This window comes from Marmota marmota, unplaced genomic scaffold, assembly GCF_001458135.2.
Source record: "Marmota marmota marmota unplaced genomic scaffold, marMar, whole genome shotgun sequence".
NCBI classification, from domain to species: Eukaryota; Metazoa; Chordata; class Mammalia; order Rodentia; family Sciuridae; genus Marmota; species Marmota marmota.
Window position 1 is genome coordinate 16,338,119 of NW_026000185.1, and position 26,724 is coordinate 16,364,842.

Sequence of the window (26,724 nt, forward strand, 5' to 3'; positions counted from 1 at the left end):
TTTATCAAAATAAATATTTATTGACATTTGAATTTTTATATACACTTCTTAAAAGCAAATGTGCAAATATTGGGAATACAAAAACTGACCTAAAGCCCTTTCCCCCAAAGTAAGTATAAACAAATATTCAAGATCAGTAGTGCCACCACCAGCAGAATAAAAATAAGTCTCTCTGGATGGACACAAGTAATTATTTTAAACGTCATTCAGATATTCCTTTACAGTTGTACTCCAAAGGGAAAAAAAGAGGCCCACATATCCAGAAAACTGTTATTTCCCTCTTAACTTATATGTAGCGATATATAAATATATTTCCATCTTTTTGTCCGGCCAGTAAGTGAGAATCTGTACCAGACCATTTAACAAAAGACCAATTTTGGTCAGAGATGGGTGGAAGGAGAGCAGTGCAATGACCCAGAAGTAAGTCCCAAATGGCAATTGTCCCAGAAGTCAAGACTGCTGCTGCAAAATGATCTTTCACGTCCCCTTCTAGGAACCTGGTACCAAGCAGAGAAGACACAATTCAGATTACATGTCAAAAAAGCTTTTTTTTTTTTTTTTTAAGTATATATAAAAAAAAAAGCCCCAAACCATGTTCCCTAAAGCCCTAGAGCACCAACCAGAACAATCTCCCTGTGGCTGTGAGTGCCCAACCTGAGAGGACCAGGGGCTCGTGTGTGGCACTGCAGTCCCTGCCTGTCCTCAGGTTGCACACCAGCCCCCCGAGGCCTTCCTCCCTCTCTCCACACTAGCCAAACCCAGTCCCCTGCAGTGGCTTTGCTCTTACTATTCTCTCGCCTGGGCAGGCTCAATCCCCAGATCTCAGCAAGGCTGGATTCCTGTCATCATCAGGCATGTCACCGCCATAAAAAGGCCATACCCAATGAACCATCTGAAAGAGCCCACATTTGTACCCTGTCCCTTCTGTTACATTCTCTGGTTTTATCTTCGTAGCACTTTGCACTGGGTGAGATTATCCTACTGCCATACTTGGTGGGGTGTCTCCCCTACGAAACCATAAGCACCATGAAGCAGAAATCTGGTTGCCTTTTACCAGCCAGATACCTGGGTTTGGATTCCAAGTTCTAGAATGTAAGAGTTATGTGATCCTGGGCGTAAACTAATTCCATCAGCAAAATAAGGATAATAAGGGCACCTGTTTCATAAGACTGTTGTGAAGTTGAATGAAACAGTTCATATAAAAAGCTTATGGGCTGGGGTTGTGGCTCAGCGGTGGAGCGCTCGCCTAGCACATGCGAGGCCCTGGGTTCGATCCTCAGTGCCACATAAAAATAAATAAATAAAGATATTATGTCTAACCAAAAAAATAAAAAATAAATAAAAAAAATAAAAAAGCTTATAAGGGGGCCTGGGGATCTAGCTCAGTTGGTTGAGTGCTTGCCTCACATGCACAAGGCTCCGGGTTCAATTCCCAGCACCAGCAAAAATAAAAACACTTATTAGTACAATCCATGCCACACAGGAAATGCTCAGTAAAAAATCAGCTTTCAGCTGGGCACAGTGTCGTACGCCTGTAATCCCAGTGGCTCTCAGGAGGACTGCGAGTTCAAAGCCAGCTTCAGCAATGGCGAGGAGTTTAGCAACTCAGTGATACCCTGCCTCTAAAATAAATAAATAAAAAGCTTTTATCTATTATTATCATTCAGTGTCATATCATCAGCACTTTGCAGAGCCAATGCCTATGCAGCCTCAAGGAATATTCTCTGAATGAACAGAATGATATTTATATCCCCTTACTGCTACCCAGCTCTGAATACCTAACCCTTTACTCTTCGGAAGGTCCTCGAGCCTGCACTGCCAATTAGATGCTCCTCCATCTTTTTGCTCCCGAACAATGCGAGCCCCACATATGGCATCTGGTGCACCTAACAGCAGTCTCTAGTATTTATTTCTAACTTCCATGAGATTGGAAATAAAGGTGCTTTGTTATGCTCTCCTCCAAAATTTATCTGTTGAAATTTAATCATGATACTCGGAGGTGAGGATTTTAGGAGGTGATTAGGCCATCAGGGCAGAGATCACATGAACAGGACGGTGCCCTTATAAAAGAGGTCTCAGAGAAGTTGGCTCATCCCTTCTATCAGATGAAGACACAGTGAAGAAGTGCCATTTATGAATAAGGAAATGGACCTGACCAGATGGAATCTGCCAGTGCCTCGATCTTGGAATTCCCAGCCTCCGGAACTATAAGGAATGAGCTTCTGTTATTTGTAAGCTACCTAGTTTATGGTATTTTGTTATAGCAGCCCGAACAGATACTTCCCACAGGATTGGCATTAAATAGGCTTTCAAAGTTTGCTGAATAAATGAGTTTAAAAATTAACAGGAGATGGGTGCAGTGATGCACGCCTGTAATGCCAGTTACTCAGGAGGCTAAGGCAGGAGGACTGCAAGTTTGAGGTCATCCTTAGCAACTCAGTGAGACCTTGTTTCAAAATAAAAAATAAAATAACAAAAAAAGCTGGGGATGTGGCTTAGTAGTTAAGTGCCCCTGGGTTCAATCCTTGGTAATCCCCCATGCCCCCCCCAAAAAGTGACAAAGGAAATGCTTGACCAAGTAGTTATCTTCATCTTCAGTTTCTAGGGCAATTACTACAGTTCTCTCTTCACACCCAAAACAGCAAGTTCTATGTGTAAACACAAATTGAAGATAATATTTATGATTTTTGCAGGTGGGATACTAGGGATTGAACTCGGAGTGCTCTACCATAGACCTACATTCCCCAACCTCTTTTTATTTATTTTGTGATAGGGTCTTGCTAAGTTGCCAAGACTGGCCTCCAATTTGTAATCCTCCTGCCCCAGTCTCCTGAGTTGCTGGGATTACAATTGTGAGCCACTGCACCTGGCAGTTATGATATTCTTGCTAAAAACATTTGCAGAAGTGCCACAGCTGGCCAAGTGTACACGGACAGAAACTATCTTTTGGAACAAGCAGGTTTGGCACAAGGTCCAAAGAAACAGGCATTAAAACCATCCAGGTTCCTCATCCTTACAAGTTATTAAAGCTAGACTCTACTCTGGATTGACTATATTTTTCCAATCCTTGCTGCTAATTTCACACATCAATAAAGGTAGTCTCCAGGACTTACATGTTCAGATGTTGCTTTGTTGACCTAACAATATCCACTACTTCTAAAGTTTATCAAATCAGAACCCCCCGGGGTGCCAATAACTGTGTCATTAGTGTCAGTCAATACCCACGTGTAGAAATGTTTATCAATAAGTAACAACTGCCTGCACAGTGGAGGCTCAGTCAGATTTCAAAGTGAAGATGTCTTCCTAAAGTGTATTTAAAAGTTCCTTAATTTAGGTCTTAAGGAAAGAACATACACTGTGAGGATTCCATAGAGAATGTGCGATACTCTGTGTATTTAAAACATTTTCCTAAAAAATAAAAATAAACATTTTCCTTACAGAAAAAAACAGGGCTTGAATACACATGTGTTTTTTTGAGGGGTTGGGGTACCAGGGATTGAACTCAGGGGCACTCAAACACTGAGCCATGTCCCCAGCCCTATTCTGTATTTTATTTAGAGACAGGGTCTCACTGAGTTGCTTAGTGCCTCACTTTTGCTGAGGCTGGCTTTGAACTCATGATCCTCCTGCCTCAGCCTCCCAAGCCACTGGGATTACAGATGTATGCCACCTCGCCCAGACTGAATACACATTAAAAAAAAGGCAATCTAAGCTCATACTGATGGGGATCAATGGATATAAGGGAATCTGGGAGTTTGACTCAAATCAACTAACTTCATCCTACTTCTTAACCTTATTATTATAGTATTTCATGTTTTCCATTCATTAAAGTGACACAAAGGTATCTCGTTTTTGTATTTGCAGAGTGCCTTCCAAACTGTCACAACCACAGATCAGCAGTCACAAGCACTTGCCTTCCAGCCTGCCCCTGTGGGAGACAGTACAGCATCACGCCAACATTCAGGGTCGTCTTAGGGTTAATCACAATCAGCTGAAACACAGGGCTGCCCAACGCCTCCCTCTCTTTGGCACAAGAATGACTCAGAACAACAAACAGGAGCCCCTAATTTAAGGGAAAAAAAAAATCAATAACCAAATACACCATGAAGAGCATGTTTGGCAGAGGTAAAAACCAAAGAATAATAGGAATGATCAACAGGCTCCACAATACCCAGGACTGAACTACTGGCTTCATTTTTTTCTTCAGACAGGAATGCTGACATTATCACCAGGCTGGACTTCCAGCTTCTTGAGCACAGGGCTCCCGATATGTGCTTCGGCCAGTCTTGCCAAGCAGGAATCTAACTGACCCATCGACTTCCTCCATGACTACAACATCTCATGCAAATTTCCATTTGCGGAAATGTTGTACAAGGAAGGAGAACACAGAAACACATATAGGGAGTCCTCGAGTTACAAATACTCACCTGCAAGTTGTTTTTTGGAAATTCAGAACACATTTTTCCAGAAAAACAACTTAAAAAATATTTTAAATTGTAGATGGACACAATACCTTTATTTTGTTTATTTAGTTTTTATGTGGTGCTGCAGATCGAACTCAGGGCCTCACACATGCTAGGCAAATGCTCTACTATTGAGCTACAACCCCAGCCCCTAAAAACCACCTTTTAAGGGGAGACTAGAGTCTTAGCCCAGACCATAATAGTCTATTTGAAACTCAGACACTATTACTCTCTACTAAGGTAATGAAGAAAAAACTACAAAAGATAAAATAAACAAAAACAACAACAAAAGATACTGTCACGTATGGCTGTTTCTGTGGGAAAATCTCACCCAGTTTTTAAATTACAACTTCTAATAATATTAGTGTGTGTATACATACATACATACATACAAATATGTATGTACATGTACAGACATATTATACATTCAAAGTTCTCTTTGGCACTAAGGGAAAATTAAACTGTAAGGTCATTTTACGATTAGCATTCATTTTCTACTTTCTGCATTTTTGAATGAATTTTTAAATAAAAATGAATTACCTTTGTATTTAGAAAACTTGAGAATCTTAAAATGTTAAAGGCCACATACTTAATAAAGAGTTAACACACAATGGCCCACAGGCCAATTCTGACCCAACACTTATTTTTCCTGAGGTAAGAATATTTTTCAGTTTGAAATGGTTAATTAGGGCTGGGGATGTGGCTCAAGCGGTGGCGAGCTCGCCTGGCATGCGTGCGGCCCGGGTTCGATCCTTAGCACCATACACAAAAAACAAGGATGTTGTGTCCGCCAAATACTAAAAATAAATATTGAAATTCTCTCTCTCTCCCCCTCTCTCTTAAAAAAAAAAAAAAAAGAAATGGTTAATTATATGAAATTTGGATTTCCTTGCTCACAGTTTTATTAGAATACAGACACATCCATTCATATATGTCTAAGGCTGATTTTATGCCATAATAGCAGAGTAGAGAATTACAACAGAGATACTATTTTCAGGGAAGGTGAAAATATTTGCTATGTGGTCCTGGATGGAAAAGTATGCCAAGCCCATCTGTGCTCTCTGGGGATGCAGATAAGTGGTAGAGCACTTGCCTAGCACATGTAAGGCTCTGGGTTCATTTCCAGCCTACTAAACAAACAAACAAATAAAAAGTGAACTATTATTTTTGAAGGTTGGCTTTATGGGGAACTGTTAGTGTCTAACATCTGTTGCTGGTTTTTTTTGTAGTAACAGAGATTGAACCCAGGGGGGCACTCTACCACTGAGCTCCATCCTAGTCCTTTTTATTTTTTATTTTTAGATAGGGTTTCCCTACGTCGTCCAGGTGGCCTCATATTTGCAATCCCCTGCCTCAATTTCCTGAATAGCTGGGAATGTAGAGGTGTGCCACCATGTCAGGCCTACTTAATACATTTATGTTAAATGTTTTAATATCAAGAAAGTATTAATGCTGTAACACAAAAGATATAAATTTATTTAAATGCACAATAGATAAATTCTAGAGACAAATCCAACCTTCTTGCTTCAAGGATGAAAAATGTTAGGCTCAAGATTATGTGATAGGGGCTGGGAATGTGGCTCAAGTGGTGGTGCGCTCGCCTGGCGTGCGTTCGGCCCGGGTTCGATCCTCAGCACCATATACAAACAAAGATGTTGTGTCTGCCGAAAACTAAAAAATAAATATTGAAGTTCTCTCCCTCTCTCTATCTTTAAAAAAAAAAAAAAAGATTATGTGACAGATTTTCTAAGATTACACATCTTTCATGTTTAGAGCGTCTGGGTGCTGATGCTCTCAGAGTCACCCCTGATACCCAGTGTCTACACGAGCACTGAGCCTCTGCTTGTGGCTTTAACAGTAGATGCTCATGTGGGTTAGTCCTCACTTGGGGACAACTAACTTCAACCTGTTTGGATGTCAAAACTAGACTGTAAGTTAAGTCTATTAACAATGGTAAGTAACTACGTTTGTTTCTATATGAGAACACTTAAGCTCAAGAGAAAAACATGTCTAAGACAATTTAATCATCCTCTCTAAAGGTACTCATTCATATCTCACATCATTTATGGCAATGTGGTCTGGAGTCATATCTCATAATAGGCATATTTTTTAGTCAACAAATTCATAACTGGGAATAAACATTTGCCTATAAGTCATAAAGCCAGGAAGTTCAATAAGTAACTACATTGAACCAACACTTATCTTCATTCATAAACATCATGAAAAAACAAACACTGATATCCAGTTTTGGAAAAACTGTCAACAGGGAGGGTCTGCTGGTGAGACCAACAACAGCATGTAAGTCAACACCAAGCGGTCCCAGAGCAGCACTTACCATTTCAGAATAGGCTTTGTGACAGACGGAAGCTTGATAAGAATCGTCAATGTGCATCTTTTTCAGGAGTTGACCAGTTTTTAAATTCCTTAAGACACCAGAAATAAATAAGCTGATCACATTCTTCCAGCAAACTGGTATTCACATAATATTATTTATCACAGCATAAATAAAAGGTGACCAAGGGAAAAACTAAGGGACACAGCACTTCATTTTTGTTTATTCACAGATTTAGCTCAAAGTAGAACTACAGGTTAACTTTGCCAATAGTTTGATAGTTCAGCCTTAGCTAAATAGACCTATTTATCTGCTCCACCACTAGAGATAACTCTCCAAATTCCATGAGAACAGTTTTCCATTATCTCGTTTTACTTGGTATTGAACAGGCATATGGGACAGTACTATGATTATGATTTTGCTATGCCTAAATTTTCCATGGGGGACAATGGCCAGGAAACCAAACTTGGTTGGGTGAGACTATACCAAAAACAGATCTAGAGTCTATCTCCATTATACGTTTACACTACAGCTAGACCAAGTTAATGAAAAGAGAAGGGAAGACTGAGAGTAAAAAATGGAAGAAGAAAGTAGAGAAGAGGGTGAATACAAGGAAGAAGGACAAAGGGAACATTTGTGGGAACCACGTCCTGGCTTTGTTGAGGATTGTGACTCTGAGCCACAAGATGAAGTCCAAGTTCCTTCACGGCATTTATAACCCTCATGAATCCAGTGCTGCATGCAATACTACACTATTCGCTTCTCCCTTGCCTGAAATTTTACCAAGCTTAGGACACTGTGTATATCTGTGGCTCTAGATCTTTGGTCAAGTTATCTTTCCTCTAAAGGCCAGTTCCCGTCCATTCCCCATTGCAGAGATGATGTCCCAGCTCCTCCAAGATGCAGGAACTCAATTTAGACCCTCTCTCCTCTTATGAGTTCAGTCTTCTCCTCTCATCTAATTCTAGTACTGTCCATATGCCTCATTTTGTATTTAATATATGCTATGATAGGATTTAACATGTTCATTCAACAAATACAGAACTTTCTTTGGTGAGAAACTGTGTTTAAAAACCTGAAGAAAGAAAATTAAAATTTCATGGGCACATGCAAGGTTTTCCTACTAGGAAAACCAGAATACATTCATCCCCTACAAAAGTTGGCATATGCTCTATATTCAGCAATTGCTTTTTCCCCAGATCCCAAAGCATGTTGCCCAAACCTCTATCACTTTGAATGTGTGTGAAGTATAAAAGAATTTCACTGGAATTATACACTGTGAATTGTAAAGGAGTCTTATTTACCTACTAGATTTTAGAAGCCTTGGGGCCAGGATTCAGATGATTCATCTCTACATCCCTCAAAGAGAATGGGACACAAGTAGAGATTCAGTTATCTTTTGATTGTTTGAAAAATGTTGCTCAACAATATAGCTTAATCAAGATAAAATATTAAAATTCTAGCAAGTTACCAAATATGGCCACTCAAATCCCAAGTGTAACATGAATCACTATAGATATCTAACAGATCAGATGTTAAATAAGAAAGGTGATGCTGGGTGTGGTGGCACATGCCTGTTATCCTAGCACTCAGGAGGCTAAGGCAGGAGGACTGGGGGTTCAAGGTCAGCTTGGGCAACTTAGTGGGATCCTGTCTAAAATAAAAAAATAAATAAGGACTGAAGATGTAGCTTAGTGGTAAAGTACCCTGGGTTCAATCTCTAATGCCCAAACCCCCTCAAACAAACAAACAAACAAACAAACAAACAAACAGATAGACATTACATAGAGCCCAAAAGGTCAAATGATAGTTTCTTTAGATAATATGATTGATGTCATTTGAGTACTAGCCTAGGCAAGGAAGTAGGAAAAGCACTGAGAACAGAAGCAAGACATGGCACTTATCTTCAATTGCCAGAAAAAAGAAAAAATGTATAATGTAGTAACCAGTAAGTAAAAAACAAGGGCCATATAAATTTAAAGAGTGAAACTGAGATGACAGGAAACTCAAGGCAGCTGTGGGGTGAAGATGTTCCTTAACAGGATATTCTGCAAGGGAAGCCTAGTAAAGAGATCCCTCCCCACTCCCAACCTTTGTGATCTTTTTTTAAAAAAAATATTTATTTTTTTAGTTATCGGTGGACACAACATCTTTGTTTGTATGTGGTGCTGAGGATCGAACCCGGGCCGCATGCATGCCAGGCCAGCGCGCTACCGCTTGAGCCACATCCCCAGCCCCCCTTTGTGATCTATTACAACCCAAACGCCAAAAGTATACTATTAGAAAAAGGGCAGGAAAAAAAGAAGCTAAGGAGTACAGAATACCAGAGAAGACAGTTTTGTAGTAGAGCAACGGGAAGCAGAAGGTGAAGAGAAGTCAACATGGCGGGAGTGTAGCTCAGTGGTAGAGTATTTGCCTAGCATGCACAAGCCCCTGGGTTCAATCCCAAGTACCCTGGAAATAAAGAAAAAAAATGATTTGGTGGTTGAATATTGACCGATGGCAAGGAGACCAATTATTATATTTAAGTCCTGAGTCAAATAATTAAGGTCTGGACTATAGAAACAGGAGAAAGAATAGAAAGACAACTTATAGAAAGAACACTGTCTTCAAATAAGACTGCACACAAACCCTGGGGAATGCACCAGGAGTGGATACTGCTGTTCTAGGTGGCAGGGCCTCTGGAAATGGTGTCTCCTGGACAACTAGAACAATGAAGGCAAATTTCAGAGGCTCTCTAGTGGAGAGAAGACAAAGTTTCTCTCAGTGGCCATGTTTTCTAGTTTATTTCCAGAGGGCTGGGGTCAGATGATACATAATAGATAGGGTAGTGGTGACACTAATAACTTCCTCTTACTAAGACCCATTTTAGTCCCAAGGAAACAGTTAACAGACAAGGCTATTGAGCGGGAGAAAAAAAAAGTCAATATATTTTCCTAATAAATTGAACTTATAAGTGCCTATAGCTGGATATGGGCCTCTCCTGTACTCAGACAAAAAGTGGCTGGGTGGTTAGGGACTCTTCCCTATACTAAACTTGTTAATTTGGTTCCTATATGTTATCAAATATGTTATATATGTTTTGTACATCTAGTAATTTTGGATTATATCTTGATACAATATGTTGCAAAAACTCTGGATTCTGTTAGGTTCCTCTGAAAACACTGATTATGTTGTTTGCTTGTTCTAGTAAACAACTAACCTGGCTGAATTTCAAATGCTGAAATTCCAGTTCAGTTCTTTTGGCCTTACTTGGGTTGCTCACAGTCTACCCCGGGCAATGCAGTTTAAGGATCAGTCAGGTGGTTAGGTAATAATTGTATTCAGAATTTTGGGTTTCCTCTTTGGTCTCCTTTTTAGGACTTTTCTCCCTCGCTTTCTAGCTGCTGTGGCCACCTGAATTCTGTCCTTTGGTTCTTTAAGTTGGCAGGACAAAATGTTTGCTATTAGGCTTTTCGTCACCCAGAAATCAGGACTGGGAACTGCCCCTGGCTTAAAGCTTTAAGAATAAAAAACTTGTTCTGTGCCATTTCCTCCTTCTAGGTGAGAAATCCATTATCTTTCTTCTTTTTCTTGCTCTCTGGTGTCTTCAGATGGTTGTTTTTATATTTTTTTCGAGAGTTTGTAGTTATTTGAGGTAGGAAAATTCATTTGACAGAAATTACTCAACCATTAAACAGAAGCAAAAACAACTGTACATTTTTACAATAAAATTCCATTTATTTTAAACTAGTCTACTCTAAATGAATGCAACTCTCTTGGTAAGACAAGCATATAACATCTGACAGTTAAAAAAACCCCACTAACAACAGCCATGTTTATACAGTCTCTTATCTAACCGTCACTGTCCTGTACAATCAGAGGCATACCCCAACTTAATGATGAGAAAACTAGGACCTCAAGGGAAAGCTTACCAGATAACAATGTTGTTCATGATAGTAGTACCAAGCAGAGCTTCCTGCATCCCTTGGACCTCACCAAAAGTAAGTATAGTCTCTTCAGGGGGCATCAAAAACTGTTTTTCTTTGCTTCTGAATTTAAAACAGTATTAAAAATTAGTACTGTACACTAAAGCAGTTTTTTTTTTTTGTACCAGGGATTGAACTCAGGGGCATTCAACCACTGAGCCACATCCCAGCCCTCTTTTGTATTTTTTAAATTTAGAGACAGGGTCTCACTGAGTTGCTTAGCACCTCACTTTTGCTGTGGCTAACTTTGAACTCCTGATCCTCCTGTCTCAGCCTCCCAAGCCCCTGGGATTACAGGTGTGTGCCACCATGCACGGCAACAAAGCAATTTCTAAGAAGACCTTCACACATTATTGAATTAACATAATAAAATTTAAGCTAACACTGAAAAAAAATTAAGCAGATAACTGTATATTCTAAACTTCCTACAATGAATTCACATTTCTTTCATATTAGCTACTTGGGATGTTGCAAGTATCTCAATATCATCATATCCAATATTAAGCTCAAACTTTCTCTTTAAATCTCAGTTTTTTTCCACATTTTTATCTCAACAACTATACAACCATCTACCCAGATGACCATCCCTGAAACCTGCACATTATTCTTGTCTCCTTCCTCTCAATCTAGTCACTCACCAAGTCTTAGTGACTTTATTGTCTTATTTCTCACAAATTTGTCTGCTTCTTCCCATCTCTACTAAGAATTTTGTAACTTAAGCAAACACTTATTTCTGTTTTGTTTTATTTTGCAGTCCTGGGGATTGAACCCAGGAGTGCTCTACTATTGAGCTACATCACCAGATTGTTTTATTCTTTTGTTTGAGACAGGGTCTCACTACGTTGCTGAGGCCAGCCTTGAACTTACAATCTTCCTGCCTGGGCCTCCTAAGTCACTGGGATTATAGGCATAGGTCACTGAGCCAGCTAATTTTTTGTCTCTTGCCTAGAATAATGCCACAGGTCATGAATAAATAAGACAAATAAGGTCCTTGCCATTTGTTATTAGGAAAGATGAATAATAATAGTGTAACCAGTTGCAGGTACAGCTCAGTGGTAGAGTATACATGTTAAGCATGCACAAGGCCTAGGGGTCAATCCCCAGCATAAAAATAAAATCAAAGGAAAAAAAAAAAAAGAAAGAAAAGAAAAAGTGTAATAAGGATATGGCAAAGAAGATGTCCGAGTTCAGTTTTCTACAGGTTGAATTTGAGATGTCCTCAAGATGTCTAAAAAACAGGCACAAAGGCCTGGAGCTGGAGAAAGAGCACAGAACTGAAAATGGATGTTTCCAAGTAGTCAAGTCAGCATCTGGAAGGTCACTGGAGCACTGGCCACCAAATGTGTGGAATGAGGACTGGGTCCAGGACTTAGAGGTGGTACTTTGGACATGAAACCCAGGGCCTCACACATGCTAGGCAGGCACCTACCACTGAGCTACATCCCCAGCCTGGCTTTGAGGTTCTTCTTCTTCTTGTTCTTTTTTTGGTACCAGGGATGTTCAGCTACCGAGCCACATCCCCGGCCCTTTTCACATTGTATTTAGAGACAGGGTCTCGTCGAGTTGCTTAGGGCCTCGCTAAATTGCTGAGGCGGGCTCTGAACTCTCAATTCTCCTGCCTCAGCCTCCCGAGCTGCTGGGATTACAGGCATGCACCACTGAGCCCGGCTGAGGTATTTCTAATACATAAGGGGAACGCAGAGATTTAAAAGAAGTCTGAAGAATAATCAAACTCTATTCACTGATGTTCCCTGCTCTGCTGACTTCTTTCCTGTCATATCTGGCCTCTGCTTTTCTGACTTGCTTCTAGGTGGTAACCTGGCACTGAGACATTCAATACAGAAAAACAGGATCCTAATCATCTCCTTTCTCTGAAACCTGTGAGAAAATGCTTCTCCATCTAATAGTCACAATCAATCAATGCTTTGCTTACCTTCCGTCCTCTGCAAAAGTCATGATTTCCACTTGCTGATCACAAAGGGTCCCACTGCTACTAACGAGCCTCCTCCTTGTCAGGCCAAGCACAGCTTTTATGTTTCCAGATTTGAGTAGTACTTGTTTTTCACTTTCATCCTCAGAGGAACAAAGTAATGCCCTGAGGAAAAATGGGGAGAACCCAAGAGTAAGCCCTCTTTTTTTGGTACTGGGGATTAAACCCAGGGGTGCACCACTGAGCCACATCCCAGTCCTTTTTATTTATTTATTTTTAATTCTTTTTTTAGTTGTAGATGGACACAATACCTTTATTTTATTTTTATGTGGTGCTGAGGATCGAACCCAGTGCCTTCCACATGTGAGTAAGCACACTACCACTGAGCTATAACCCCAGCCCCCTTTTCATCTTTTGAGACAGGGTCTTGCTAAATTGCTGAAGCTGGCTTTGAAGTTGCAATTCACCTGCCTCAGCCTCTGGAGCCGTTGGGATTTCAGGCGTGCACCACCATATCCAACAGAATATATACAACATTTGTCTGTATATATTTTAATATTTAATATTAAAGGGCTAAGTGCAAATTTCAAATGGAAATTTCAACCAAGGATGCCATTTGTTGATTTTTAAAATATTTTTTTTAGTTGTAGATGGACACAATATCTTTATTTTTATTTGTTTATTTTTATGTGGTGCTGTGGACCAAACCCAGAGCCTCATGCATGTGAGGCAAGTGCTCTACCACTGAGCTACAACCCTAGCCCGATTTTTTTTTTTTTGTAAACAAATCTCTCTTTAAATCTAAATCCAAATCCTTTTTTGAGACTGAAGCCTAGAGCTGGCTATATACCTGTAATTGTAGCCACTCAGGAGACTGAGGCAGGAGGATCCCAGGGTAAGGCCAGCCTGGGCGATATAGCAAGATCCCCATCTCAAAAAACAAGACCAACCAACCAACCAAAACCCTAAGCCTAGGTGATAACCTCCACTCAAAACAAGATGACAGAGACAAAGATAAAGGGAAAAAAAGAAAAAGAAATCACCTTGGGAATTACCTGATTTCTCTGATCTCCAAACTTCCCAAAGCCACACATACAAGATTACAAACGTCAGGCACTGGAACTATTTGTAACACAGGTACCTAAATAAAACAAAGCACACTCAAATTATATTTGGTTGTTTAACTTTAATCTAAATGTTCCAAAATTTATCACATTCTTTTATAGTCTCACTATACCAAGACTGTTTCCGACATGTGAACAAATGTGAATAGGTTCAGGAGAAAATATTTTCTTTTTGTAAGTTGTAAACCTATGTATACTATTTGCATAAGTTTAGTTGGCATTTCCTTCAGCGGAAAAAAAAAATTCCTTTTTTTTTTTGAGATAGGTTTTGATGTGTTGCTCAGACTGGCCTTGATCCTTTGAGCTCAAGTGATCCTCCTGTCGCAGCCTCTCCAGTAGTTGGGACTGCAGGCGCACACCAGTGTGCCCACTGAGTTAGCATTTATTTAATGCAATTTATACTTATGATAATGGGAATAATTAAGTAAATTCTAACAAGTGAATAAACAGAACATTATGCTGCATTTAAAACTATATATTTATCTTAGTTGTTCAAGAAGCTGAGGCAGGAGGACCATTTGAGCCCAAGAGTTCAGGGCTACCCTGGGTAACATAGTGAGACCATCTATTAAAAAAAGAAAATTATGTTTAGGGGCTGGGAGTATAATTCAGTGGTAGAGCATGTGCTTAGCATACAAAAGGCCCTAGGTTCAAGCCCCAGCACCAAAGTAAATAAAAAACTAAATAAAAATGTTTATTCACTGAATAAATATTTATTGAGCATCTCTACTGAGCACAGGGCTAGAAGCTGTGACTACAATGGAAAACAAGAATGAAATATAAACCAGTATGAAGAACACGTTAGCCACAAGGAAAAATGCTTACTTACATGGTAAGGGAGAAAAGACAGATTGAAAAATTTAAAGCACAATAGGATTGCAACCATGAAGCTCTGCATGATAAAGAAAGCAGAAATGATGTTTTGGTGAAGGGCAGGGAACACAGGTTTAAGCCAGTTTAAAAGTCAGAATGGACATGAAATTCAAGCTCCACAAACAGGTCTTGTGTAAAAATTATTTTTTAGATAAACAGGTAATAAAGCACATCTTGATGGCAGAGTCTAGATGGTGGGTACATGGGTGTTCAGTGTACCACTTTTCTGTATGTTTGAAAAATTTTTTTTGGTACCTGGGATTGAACTGAGGGGCACTCAACCACTGAGTCATATCACAGCCCTATTTTGAATTTTATTTAGAGACAGGGTCCCACTGAGTTGCTTAGCGCCTCACTTTTGCTGAGGCTAGCTTTAAATTTGCGATCCTCCTGCCTCAGCCTCCTGAGCCACTGGGATTATAGGTGTGCACCACCATTCCTGGCTGAAAATTTTCATAATAAAATGTTGAAAAAATAAACCAAAATCTTTCTGCTCTGTCACTTCTGGTCAGAGATCCCAATGTTGCCAAGCTGTTCGCTATATTATCACACAAATGACTACTAAGCTATCTAAGATTCTTCTTTTTTTGAGGTGCTGGGGTTCAAACCCAGGGCCCCATGCATGACATCCCTGAGTTCCAGTTCCATCACTTCTAAGGTTCTGACTTACCTCTGTGAAATGCCAGGTGTAGATTTTTTCCCACTGCCAAGTATCCAGAGGTCTCCAAAGAGAAACTACATATTCACAAGCTGTTATGATACATGGCTCCTTAAAACCAGCTCGTTCCCACCACATGGCACTAACATCCACGGAACAGGAACCAGAAGGATTCTGACCCAGAATGGTAACAACAGTTATGTTAAAGGGATACCTGAGGTCTGTTTTATGAAAAGAATAAATATAAAAAATGACGAATTACAAGGATTAGATGAAGTACCAGGTAGTAAAAAGTTTTATGCACATCAAAAGAAAGAGTTCTGTGGATCTTATTTAAAAATATTGCCTATAGACATGTACATGATGACAGATTTAAAACACGTAACTCCAGGATAGGATAAATTCTTTTTTTTTTTAAGGATCAGTGGTTGACAGGGCTTGGGAGGAAAGAGCACGAGAAGGTAGAGAGTAAGAGAGAGAGAGAGAAGGAGAGAGAGAGAGAGAGAATTTTTAATATTTATTTTTTAGTTTTTCGGCGGACACAATATCTTTGTACGTGGTGCTGAGGATCGAACCCGGGCCACACGTATACCAGGCGAGCGTGCTACCGCTTGAGCCACATCCCCAGCCCGGGATAAATTCTTATTTAAGCACAAAAGGATAGTTCATGAGAACTTAATAATTTGGTAACATTCTGGTAAGCCACTCATGAATTGTAGAGGGAGTTACATTGAAATCACATATAATATGCTACCTCTAATTATGATGAAGAAAATACTGTGTATTGAAACCCCCAGAACATTTCCTGGAGAAATTCACAATTGTACACAGATTTATTAAAAATAAGAAAAATAAGGTTAAAAAAAAAAAAAAACGACAAATGAACAGAAGGAAGAAATTTTTATCAAGGATAAAACTGAAATAAGTTAAGCAGAAATGCTAAAAAATATTCAATTAATACTTAATACAGGGGCTGGGGTTGTGGATCAGCAGTAGAGAGCCTGTCTACCGCATGTGAGGCCCAGGGTTTGATCCTCAGCACCACATAAAAATAAATAAATAAAGGTATTGACAACTACAACTAAAAAATAAATATTAAAAAAGAATTACTAGGGCTGGGGATGTGGCTCAAGCGGTGGCGCGCTCGCCTGGCATGCGTGCGGCCCGGGTTCGATCCTCAGCACCACATACAAACAAAGATGTTGTGTCCACCAATAACTAAAAAATAAATAAATTCTCTTTCTCTCTCTCTTAAAAAAAAAAAATGTTCAAAATGAAAAACTGAACAATAAAGACTTTTTTAAAAAAAAGTTCCTGCCTTTAAGTGGCAGGTGTCATTTTAAAAAAAAAAAAGATTTACTATAACCACAAACTTTTTTTTTTTGAAGACCAACAGAAAGGACAAATCTCTTAAATCTGATGTAAGAAAAAAATACTTTAGAAACAGAACATAGGTACAGTATCTTTTTACGATATTTTTTAGTTGTAGATGAACATAATACCTTTATTTTTATGCTTAGGATCGAACCCAGTGCCTCATGTGTGCTAGGCAAGTACTCTACTACTGAGCTATAACCCCAGCCTATCAGTGGTTCTTAACTGGAGAGATTCTGTACTCCAACCTCTACCTCTAATGCCACTTGTAATGTTTGAAGACATTTTCAGTTATCACACAATAAAGCCAAATTTCACTACATCAAAATCTGGAACTGCTACACATTTCCTTATACATCACCAAAATGATTATCTTAGAAGTATACCATCTGAGTAGGAGAGGTACAACGACTCTTATCTCAGTGTGTCCATCAAAATGCCTGATTTAAATTTAGTCCCTAAGTTGAATTACTTTGCTCTTGGCAGTAGCCTCACATAAACTTTGAGGAAAGCTCAAAATAAAAATACAGGTAAATATTGTAAAAAAAAGAATTCAAAAACTTTTTTTCCTCTAAATCTCTTATGACTGTCTTTAATAAGAACAAGATGGTATATGGTCAAATTCAATTTTCTTATCAACTCCTTAGATTTTTCACATGTATGTTACAAGACACATAATAACAGAATATTCTTCTGACCTTTAACTTGGAAATCAATTGTAGGCTGCCCGGGTTTAAGCTGTCACAGGTGGGAAGATCTGCTACTTTAGTCTGTGCAAACAAAAGCCACACCATTAATATACACTTTATGTATAAGGTTGGCCTTCACTCATTCATCAAAATATCTATCTCATATATTATTTTCTCTAATAAGAGAAAAGTTCCAAATGCAACTGCTTCATTGATGGCAAAAAACAGGATCCCCTATGTTTAAAAATATATTTTTTAATTAACCTTAATTTCTCCAGAATGAAATGCATGTTCACAATGAAATCATGTTAAAGAAACAAGTTAAAACATTCTTAAACATCAGGAGGCAATGGTGAGGAAGTCATCCTGTCTGTATTCCCTAAGATATTTCATTCTTTCAGAGAAAACTTCACAAAAGAAACACTTGTACCTGTTCAATGGAATGTTTATGCAACTCCAGGCACCTATTTCCACAGAGCTGATTTTCTCTGAAAGTGAATGACTCAGTGGGTAGAGGTGTTGCTTGGAGGCCAGAGTCATGGTCATGGGCAGGCTGTTCTTGCCTACCTGACACATGCAGGCTGGTTCCCAGTTTGGGTGAGCTGGTGGAACTGTCGTACTGCTTACTGTCACTAGCCAGGCTGACTGTGTCTTCCGGGGTAGAAAGCTGGGATATAGAGCAAGTTTGTCCAATGACCTTGGCAGATGCTTTTTCACAGTACACCTGGGAACCAAGAGCTGGAGTAGTGCCTAACATGGGGAGAGCAGATGAACACAGGTCCACAGGGGGTGTGCTGTTATCGCCAGACGCAGAAGTATTTAAAGGAGTAAAAAGTAACATGGACGAAGAAAGGCCCTTGTTGGTAGGCTGGTGTTTTAGATTTGGTATTTGACGATGTGCTTTTCTTAGTATAGCAATAAGGTCCTCTTCTGAGTCCTCCATTTCGGCATCTATTTGTTTAGGACTCAGTTCCTCCAGACCAACACAATCGTCCTCTTTAAGATACCTCTCCCTGCACATTTTTGATTCCAGAGGCTCAATAAGTTTTTCCGAGCAGGACTTCAATTTTTCAAGCATAAGAGGCCCAAAGTCGTCTTCAGGTAACTGAAAGTCTGTGACATTGAGAAAAGACAACAGTTGCTTTAAACTTAGCATTTCGTTTTTATAAAATGGAACACTGAAAGCATCATCCAAAGCTAAATAAGCGTTATTAATGGAAGAGAGGGAGTCCTCTTTTCGACAATGAACTTCCTTCCCTAAAATAGAAAATTAAGCAACAATAGTAACAAAACCCAACAAGAAATATTAATATCTAATAGTGAGTTTTTAAATACTAAATAGTAAAAAATGTTCATTACTTGTCCTACTCATGACTTTGAAACCTGAGTGAAGGGCTTAAAATAATTACAGAGCCGTGAGAAGTGTCACATGCCTTTAATCCCAGCCACGAAGCAGGCTGCAGCAAGTGGATAGCAAGTTCAAGGCCAGCTTGAGCAATGTAGTGAGATTTCTTACAATTACTTTTTTTTTCTTTTAAAAGGATTAGGGATGTAGCTTTGAGGTATTGCACTTGCCTACCATATACAAGGTCCTGGGTTCAATCCTGTACCTTCCCCCAGCCAAGATAAGAGGTAGGTGGTTAACTAGCAGCTATCCTTTCGCAGGACCTCACAGTGTGGTACTGACAGTGCTAAACGGGAGATGGAAGAACGGGGTCAAGTCCCAGCTTAACCACTGACCTACTGTGCAGCTGTGGGTAAGTCAATTTATTTTCCCTTTCAAGCAAAAATTTATTTCCCAGCAGCTTGGTAAGCAAGAGGATCACCAGTTTGAGGCCAGCCTTGGCAACTTAGTGAGACCTACCTCAAAATAAATAAATAAAAAGAGAGAGAGAGAGAGAGAGAGAGAGAGAGAGAGAGCACGCGAGCTGGGGCTGTAGCTCAGTGGTAAAGCATCTCTGGGTTAAATCCCCAGTAACATTAAAAAAATAAAAACAAAAAATTATTGCTCTTAAAGTATCTGGGGTCATATATTATTCAAAATGTAGCTGCATATAACTGATGAACCAGTACAAACTGTCATACATACATATAATGTAATATTCAGTTCTTAAAAAAAAAAAAAAAAGAATAAAGTACAGATACATGTTACATTGTCTATGTATTCTGAAAACATCATAAGTGAAAGCTGTTAGACCCAAGGGTCACATAGTAATTCTATTTATATGAAATATCCACAGTAACTAAGTTCACAGAGATAACAGATTGGTAGCTGCTGAGTGTAGAAGCAGGGGGAAAGGTGATAGAAAGCAAATGCTTAATAGGTATGGCATTTCTTTCTGAAGTAATGAAAATATTTTGGAACTAAACAGAAATGGTAGTTGCATAACACTGTAAATGTACTAAATGCTACAGAATAGTTCACTTAATTTAAAAGTTAATTTTAGCTTATGTTAATGTCACCTTCAGAAAAACTTTTCTAAAAAAATGTAGCTGTAGGTTACTAAAATCCCAGTGGAGCATTTTGAAATATAAGAACGAACATTTCTAGATTACTGGCATGCATACTTCTTGATTTTGTTGCATTCTTGTTGACTTCAAAGAAGGAAAAAAAGTCATGATTATTATTTTAAGTTAATTTAATAAATTACAGCTCACACACTAAAGTCTATGTTCAAAGGTACAGAGCAGCCCGCTGCCTACTTTTGTACAAAAAGTTTTATAGGAACAGTCCCAATTACATATTGCCCACGGCTGCTTTTGCAGGACAGCTGAGTACTTAAGGTGGAAAGAATAAAACTTGATCTATACAGGGTGTTTGCTAATACCTTACTTAAAGCCACAGCGATAATCCAGGTTTTATGCTCAGTTTATCAGATATGATTAACTCCTGAGAAAATGAATAAAGCTAAAACTACAATATATCCTTGCTTCTTATCCTCTAAAATCTTGTCCTTTTGATTACATGATCATTTCTAATAGTTGTTCAATAGATGCTCACTCTAAAACACACTTCTGTTTATTTCAAAACACTGTCTATATTAGTAGTATGCAACAATAGTAAGAATAACAATAACAATAATAAAACCTTTGATAAACACCAAATTTAATTTCCTTTTCAGTGTTGATTGACTTTTTCAATCATATGAGTGAACTCTAGTACCACACTGCCAGGTTTCAATCTTGGCACTGTTATTTCAATTAAATTACATTAATTAAAGTTGTTGTCTCACTGTGCCTTACTTTTTCCTTAACTGAAAATGAAGATAAAAATAGATTCTCCCTTATGTGGGGAAGCTGTGGTGATCCAATGAGCAACCGCACAGCATTCAGAAAAGTGCCAGGCACAGTAATTATCAGCCATCATCATTGTCATCAAACACAACCTAATTTACCTTTAACTCTCTTCTTACCATGAATAATGGCTTTTTCATTCTGCTGCCTGCCCAAGGTGACTTCTTCATTGGATCTGTTAACACCCAATGTGCTGAAAATTGGCCAAATCAGTTCACTATGACCTAGTGCTGGGGTGCAGACTGATTTCCTTTTTCCTCTGTGTCTTCTACCAGATGGCTGCACAGGAGCCCTCCTAGAACAGAGGTTATCTTCGGCAGACCCAGGGGGAGAGCTGATGTGAGCTGGAGAGAGAAGCTCCTGAGGAGGACTTCTTGAGATTGCTTGTCCTGTGCACGTGTCCAAAATCTCATTTTCACTCTGGGCACTATTTTCATTGGAAGGGTTTAAATTTTTAGGTGCTTCCTTACTTTTATTTTTAAGCCCCTTCTTCCTGCCACCCAAGTGATTTTGAATTACAGCTTCCAGGGCTACTTTCTTCTGGCAATCAGACATGCGACGTGTTGTTCTAACATAGTATTCCGCTGGAAACAAAAGGCCTTCAAGCACTGTGCAAGAATGTATTTGATTTTCTGTAGAAACAGAAGGGACTGCTTCCGGGCTAAGACTCTTAGATTGACTTAGAACCTCATTTTCTTGAACATTTTCATTTCTATCATTAAAAGCATTAATGGGAGATTCCTTGGTGTGATTTTGTTCTTTTAAGTTTTGCTTTATCTTTGCTGATAAGTTATTATAAGGGAGTTCACTTGCAGAACATGAATTATCTGCCTCTAATGCAGGACTTCTAGGCAGCTGGCCAGTGGTGCCTGCAGCTTTATTTACTACTGTGCTATCTGGAGAGACAGTCATTTGGTGGCCTTGTACCTCCGGGTTTATGGGTGAAGTAAGGCTAATGTTTTTAAACCCCTGAGTAATGAGTTCACAATTACCTTTAGGAGGTATATGTTCAACGTACTCATGATTACTGTTATCTGGTATAGTCTGCAAAGGATCTTCAGTGTTACTGGAGAAATTATTTCCTTTAAATGGGGTATCAACTCTTTCTGATTTGGCAGTTGATGGAATTAATATATTCTCTCCATGAATTTCTACAAGTGGTGCTGGAGAATCTGGAATTTCAGACTTACAACTTGAAAGGGAGGGTATTTCAGTTACTGGTGACCTAGGATTTTTGCTACCGATTGCTTCCTGTTTCTTTAGTCTTTTTCCAGAGAGTATGAGTGAATCAGTGTCAAAGAAACATTCGCCCTCCTGTGAGACATGTGCTCTCTTTGGCTGCCTCTTTCTTCTCCCTGGAAGCTTACTCTGCCTTTTCTCACTACCAGGGCCATTTGCCCTGAAGGGACAATGTTCTTGGATGTCAACCATTCCTGAAATAGGTAATTGTTCTTCTGGGCCATCTTCAGGGTTAAAAGACTCAGGCTCAGCAGCAAGTGTTATAGGTGTCTTTTCTCCAGTGTTGCCATCCAGACGGGCATTGATTTGTAACTCCGTATAAGGAGATCCTTCATTTTTAGGTTCTAAGGGGAAAAATATATACAAATATTATTTTCCTTTTAAAATGAAACAATATAATTATACTGAAAAGGTGCTTTTTAAAATGGAAAGATTTTTTCTTTATCACAATTATGTTTTCTCTTAATTTAAAAAAAATTCTATTAATTTCTTTTGGTGCTGGGGACTGAACCCAGGGCCTCATGCATGCACCAGCTGAGCAATGCCCCCAGCCCCTCACCTGTTTTGTGTGCATGTACTTATTTATTGTGAATACTAGGGATTGAAACAAGGACCTTAACACATATTAGGCAAGTGTTTCATCACTGACATATATTCCCAACCCTTCTTTTTCATACATTTAATTGAGACAGAGTTTAACTAAATTGTCTGGGCTAGCCTCAAACTTGTGATCCACCTGCCTCAACTGTCCAAGGAGCAGCAATTACAGGCATATGCCACCAGACCTGGCATCTTCTTTTCTTTTTCTCAAGTAATTTTAACATCACTTTCTCATTTCAAAAGCCCCTAATTTTACGATTAAAAATTACTTGAATTCTGACACCAAAAATGACTAGTTTTTTAGAGTACTTTTAATCTAGACTTTTTTCTCTATGCACATGTACATACATCTTTTTACAAAATCATCTTTATGTTAAACAATATGAAATGTGAGGGGAAAAAAGAGCAATTGAATAAACAACTATATGTATAGTTTTTTGCTCACAGAATGGGAAACAATACTAGCAAATCATATCTGATAAGAACTTAGGCAGAACCCCTACAGCTCAACAACACAAAGTCAACCTAGGGCTGGGGATGTAGCTCAGTTGGTAGAACATTCACATAGCATACATAAGACTCCAAGTTTAATCCTCAGCACCACAAATAACATAACTTAATTAAAGGTATTAAAAAAATAAAATGAACAAAGAACTTGAATAGACATGCTCCTAAAGAAGATATACATATCACTATAAACACATGGAAAGATGTCTAACATCATTGTCACTAAGAATTCTGTACCTAATAATAAAATATATATATAAACTTATACATGGATATTTATTGCAGAATTATTCATAATAGTCAAAAGTGGTAACAACCCAAATATTCACTAACTGATGAATGGATAAACAAATTGTACATATTCAATGGAATACTAATCAGCTGTTAAAGGAACAAATTATTGACAGAAGCAAGGATAAGTGTATGGATGGATGGATGCACACTGAAAACATTACGTAAAAGAAGCCAGATACAAAATCCCACATATCAGGGCTGGGTCTGTGGCTCAGTGGTAGAAATGCATGCATGAGGCACTGGGTTCGATCCTCAGCACCACATAAAAATAAAATAAAGATACTGGGTCCACTTACAACTTAAAAAATAAATATAAAGAAAAAAAATCCCACATATTGTAAAAATTCCATTTCCATGGAATTTCTGGGGTAGGCAAATTCAGAGACAGAAGTAGATTAGTTTCTAGGGATTGGGACTAGGAAGGAGTAGGGAGAGCTGTCAATGGGTACAGGGTTTCTTTTTGGGGTTATGAAAATGTTCTTGACTTAAGTGATTACAGTTTTCACGGTATTTGTGGATATGTAAAGAACCACTGATTTGTACAATTAAAAGGCACTCTACCACTGAAGTACACTCCACCTTGCCTAGCAAATGCAAGGAGGATCTGGGTTTGATCCCTGGCAAAAAAAAAAAAAGGTTAAGTTTTATTAAAAAAAAAAAAATCATCCTTCTAATATTTAAACGTGAAATTGGTTTCTCAATATTGAGGAGGGAAAGAAAACTAAATAAAACTAAATAAACATTTCAACTCAAATATAGTTTATTGCTTGAATTTTATGGTAAAATGTATTGCTTCTTATCTGCTGGCTGTGGAAAAGGATAGCTTAATGTTCCTGGAAAATTATAGTAAAACAAGTATAAATAAGTAGGCTGGATTTACCTGAGTGGTTTAGCTGTGATGAGATTTCCTGCTGGATCGAGCAATCCTGTTCTGCTGTTTTCTTAACAGAATTCTTAACCTTCTCAGCTCTTTGGGCACGCTGGAGAAAACAAAAGCAGCTCAAGAAATACCTTCTTTTTAATACTTCATTACCGTCAAGAACTGTTTTGATATATTTTGTACCACACCTTTATCTGAGAGAATACGATTCACCTACCTGAAGGCGGGCCAGTGTCTTGCTGTATTCCCTTTTCAAGAATGCTAATTTTTCCTTCAACTGGAAGAAGAAAAAACACCAACAATGCTGAGCAGTGGAAAGGTAGAGACACAGAGCCTATCAGATAGGGGTCAGCGGTGCTCAGTGGGGTTTCTCAGCCAGACGCAGGGAGGGAGTGGGTCTGGCCCACATAAATCTACTCTTAGCTCTCAAAAGCACCAAGCTCTTTACTCTTAGAATCTTTGCACAAACTGTTCCTTTCACCCAGAGCATGTCCCCCTTTTGCCAATTCATCCTAATTCCTTTAAGCCTTAGCTTAGATTTTTACTTTCCTGGGATAGATTAGGCACTCCATTCCTCTCTGTGCTACCCTTATCACAGTATTTACAGTACCAACTATGTTGTCTTTTTAATTCTGATTCTTTTCTCCCCATTCCTGTGAGATTCTTGAAAGTGGCAGGAGCTGTCACCCTATAGTCATTCAACAATCATTCTCTTGTCTGCTAATGGTCCAGGTGTCTCTAGCACCTGGAATATAACTGATACCCACTAGTATCAGTTTTTGATCCAAGTGCTAGAGATAGAGTGGTCAATGCAATTTACACCCAGTGAAGGGTACAGATAATATACAAGAAAACAGATAAGATTTCACATGGTAATAAGTACCTAGATAAACTGGGTGATAAAAATGGTTAGGGAGGCATTACTGAGGAACACCATTTCAACTAATTGACTTGCCCTGATGGAGGAAGTTAGCTTTGGGAAGATCAAGGGGACAGATATTCTGGACAGCAAGAACCACAAATGTGAAAGCTGCATAGTGGGATGGGATAAGTTAATTGAGGAGCACATAGAATGCAGAATTCCCAGGCAGGCACACAGTAGATATTCAACAGAGATGCATTAAATAAAAAAAATAATGAATTGGGCTGAGTCAAATTATCATTCTCTAAAAATCTGGGTTCTCTTTGTCTATCTGGCTTTGGTGGTTCAAAGGATTCTGAGCTGCAAAGCCACATGTCTTTTTTCTGCTTTCTAGGAATCTTAGAAGCACTCATCCTTCCAAGATCATGTAGTTTATAAATGGCACCATTTAAACTTAAGTAGCAGGGCTCTAGTTGATGCACTTAGCTCTCTATGCTACCCTGCTTTGCAACAACCTTATCAAGTGCTGGGAGTTATCTTGTTTACTTGTAAATTATCTTTTCACCTCCACAAGAGGGTAAGAAAACTGATGGGTGATGTGAATGAGTTTAGTACACTTCTAGCACAGTTAGCACGAGATGCAATCAAGTTAACAGCAGCACAAGAACCTGGAAACAAGCTAGAACCCTCTAAGCAGATTAATATTTAAAGAAACAAGGTCACTTCCAAACTACACCATCCTCACAGAATTTTTTTTTCTTTTAAATAAGGTAAGTGAGGGGCTGAGATTGTAGCGCAGTGGTAGAGCACTTGCCTAGCACGTGTGAGGCCCTGGGTTTGATCCCCAGCACCATGTAAAACTAAATAAACAAAATAAATGCATTGTGTCCATCTATAACTGAAAAAAATTTTTTTTAAATAAGGTAAGTGAACATGTCCTAACATGGATATTAAAAATGGGCAAAAACAGAACTTGCAGAACCATTCAGATCATGCACTTATGAACATTCTCCTCCTTAATAAGTACATATGACTTTTTGGTGGCTCCTACCACCACACACACACACACACACACACACACACACACACAGATCTGGATGTACACAGGCGTGGGGTGGAGGAAGTCCAGATTCCGTGTGGGCGCAGGGAGGAGGAAGGATGTCCAGGGGGACTCAAGCTTTATCCCCGAAGCTCTGCACTTTGTATTTATGCATTGCTACTGTAATGAAAATTTGTCTTGTTTAAACGCCACCACGTGAGCACAAAGCGCCGGCCCTCCACACTCTCACTTCCGGTGCCCCCGCAACCCCAACAGAAGAGTAGGTAGGGGGGAGGCTTCTGCCTCGGACAGGGGAGGAAACCAGACCAGGCCGAAAGTCCTAGGCAGCGGGTCAGAGTCCCGCATCAGCCCTCCCCACGCCCGTGGCACCTTTTCCTTCTCCGCACAGCTGAGGGGCTTCCCGGGAGGCTCTTCCATTGAGCTGGAGGCCGAGCGAAAACAGCAGCCCCGGCCCTGCGCACGCGGGGACCCAGTTGGACCTAGGTCCAGGAGGCACCCCGGGAAGGAATAGGGAGCCGGGATCCCCTCAGCGCGCGATCAGCTGGCCCACGCGAGCTCAGTGCGCGCCCTCAATTCC

General features: G+C 39.3%; 1 protein-coding gene and 1 long non-coding RNA gene across 9 annotated transcripts in view; one reads left to right on the forward strand and one right to left on the reverse strand.

The window, feature by feature from the left end:
- LOC125612340 overlaps positions 1–21,108 on the forward strand; it is a 30,092-nt gene extending 8,984 nt beyond the window's left edge. Inside the window, exons 2-3 of the long non-coding RNA XR_007342682.1 lie at positions 19,077–19,168; positions 20,981–21,108. This is a non-coding gene — a long non-coding RNA (uncharacterized LOC125612340). The remainder of the gene's footprint in view (positions 1–19,076; positions 19,169–20,980) is intronic.
- Positions 1–26,713, reverse strand: Palb2 (partner and localizer of BRCA2). Of its 8 annotated transcripts, none has more exons than XM_015491173.2 (13): positions 26,517–26,713; positions 24,443–24,502; positions 24,226–24,325; positions 20,825–22,288; positions 17,842–18,524; positions 17,421–17,492; positions 15,361–15,522; positions 13,749–13,834; positions 12,697–12,858; positions 10,710–10,826; positions 6,799–6,886; positions 3,915–4,063; positions 1–497 (listed from the first exon to the last, which is right to left on the reverse strand). In XM_015491173.2, the coding sequence occupies exons 1-13, from the start codon at positions 26,562–26,564 to the stop codon at positions 287–289; spliced, it is 3,402 nt and encodes a 1,133-aa protein (XP_015346659.1). In that variant the 5' UTR covers positions 26,565–26,713; the 3' UTR covers positions 1–286. The 8 variants fall into 8 exon arrangements, with proteins under 8 accessions (XP_015346659.1, XP_048645614.1, XP_015346660.1 ...); XM_048789657.1 differs by having other exon boundaries at positions 17,842–18,668; XM_015491174.2 differs by lacking the exon at positions 10,710–10,826.
- Between the last annotated feature and the right edge of the window lie 11 nt (positions 26,714–26,724).

Coding starts and splice junctions, on each gene's coding strand:
- Palb2 (XM_048789657.1), bottom strand. CDS start 26,564: ATGGAAGAGCCTCCCGGGAAGCCCCTCAGCTGTGCGGAGAAGGAAAAG. Junction 22,289..24,225: donor ATCACAGCTAAACCACTCAG/GTAAATCCAGCC, acceptor TTTTCCCCTTAG/AACCTAAAAATGAAGGATCT. Junction 4,064..6,798: donor ACAAAGCCTATTCTGAAATG/GTAAGTGCTGCT, acceptor CCCTTAAATTAG/GGGCTCCTGTTTGTTGTTCT.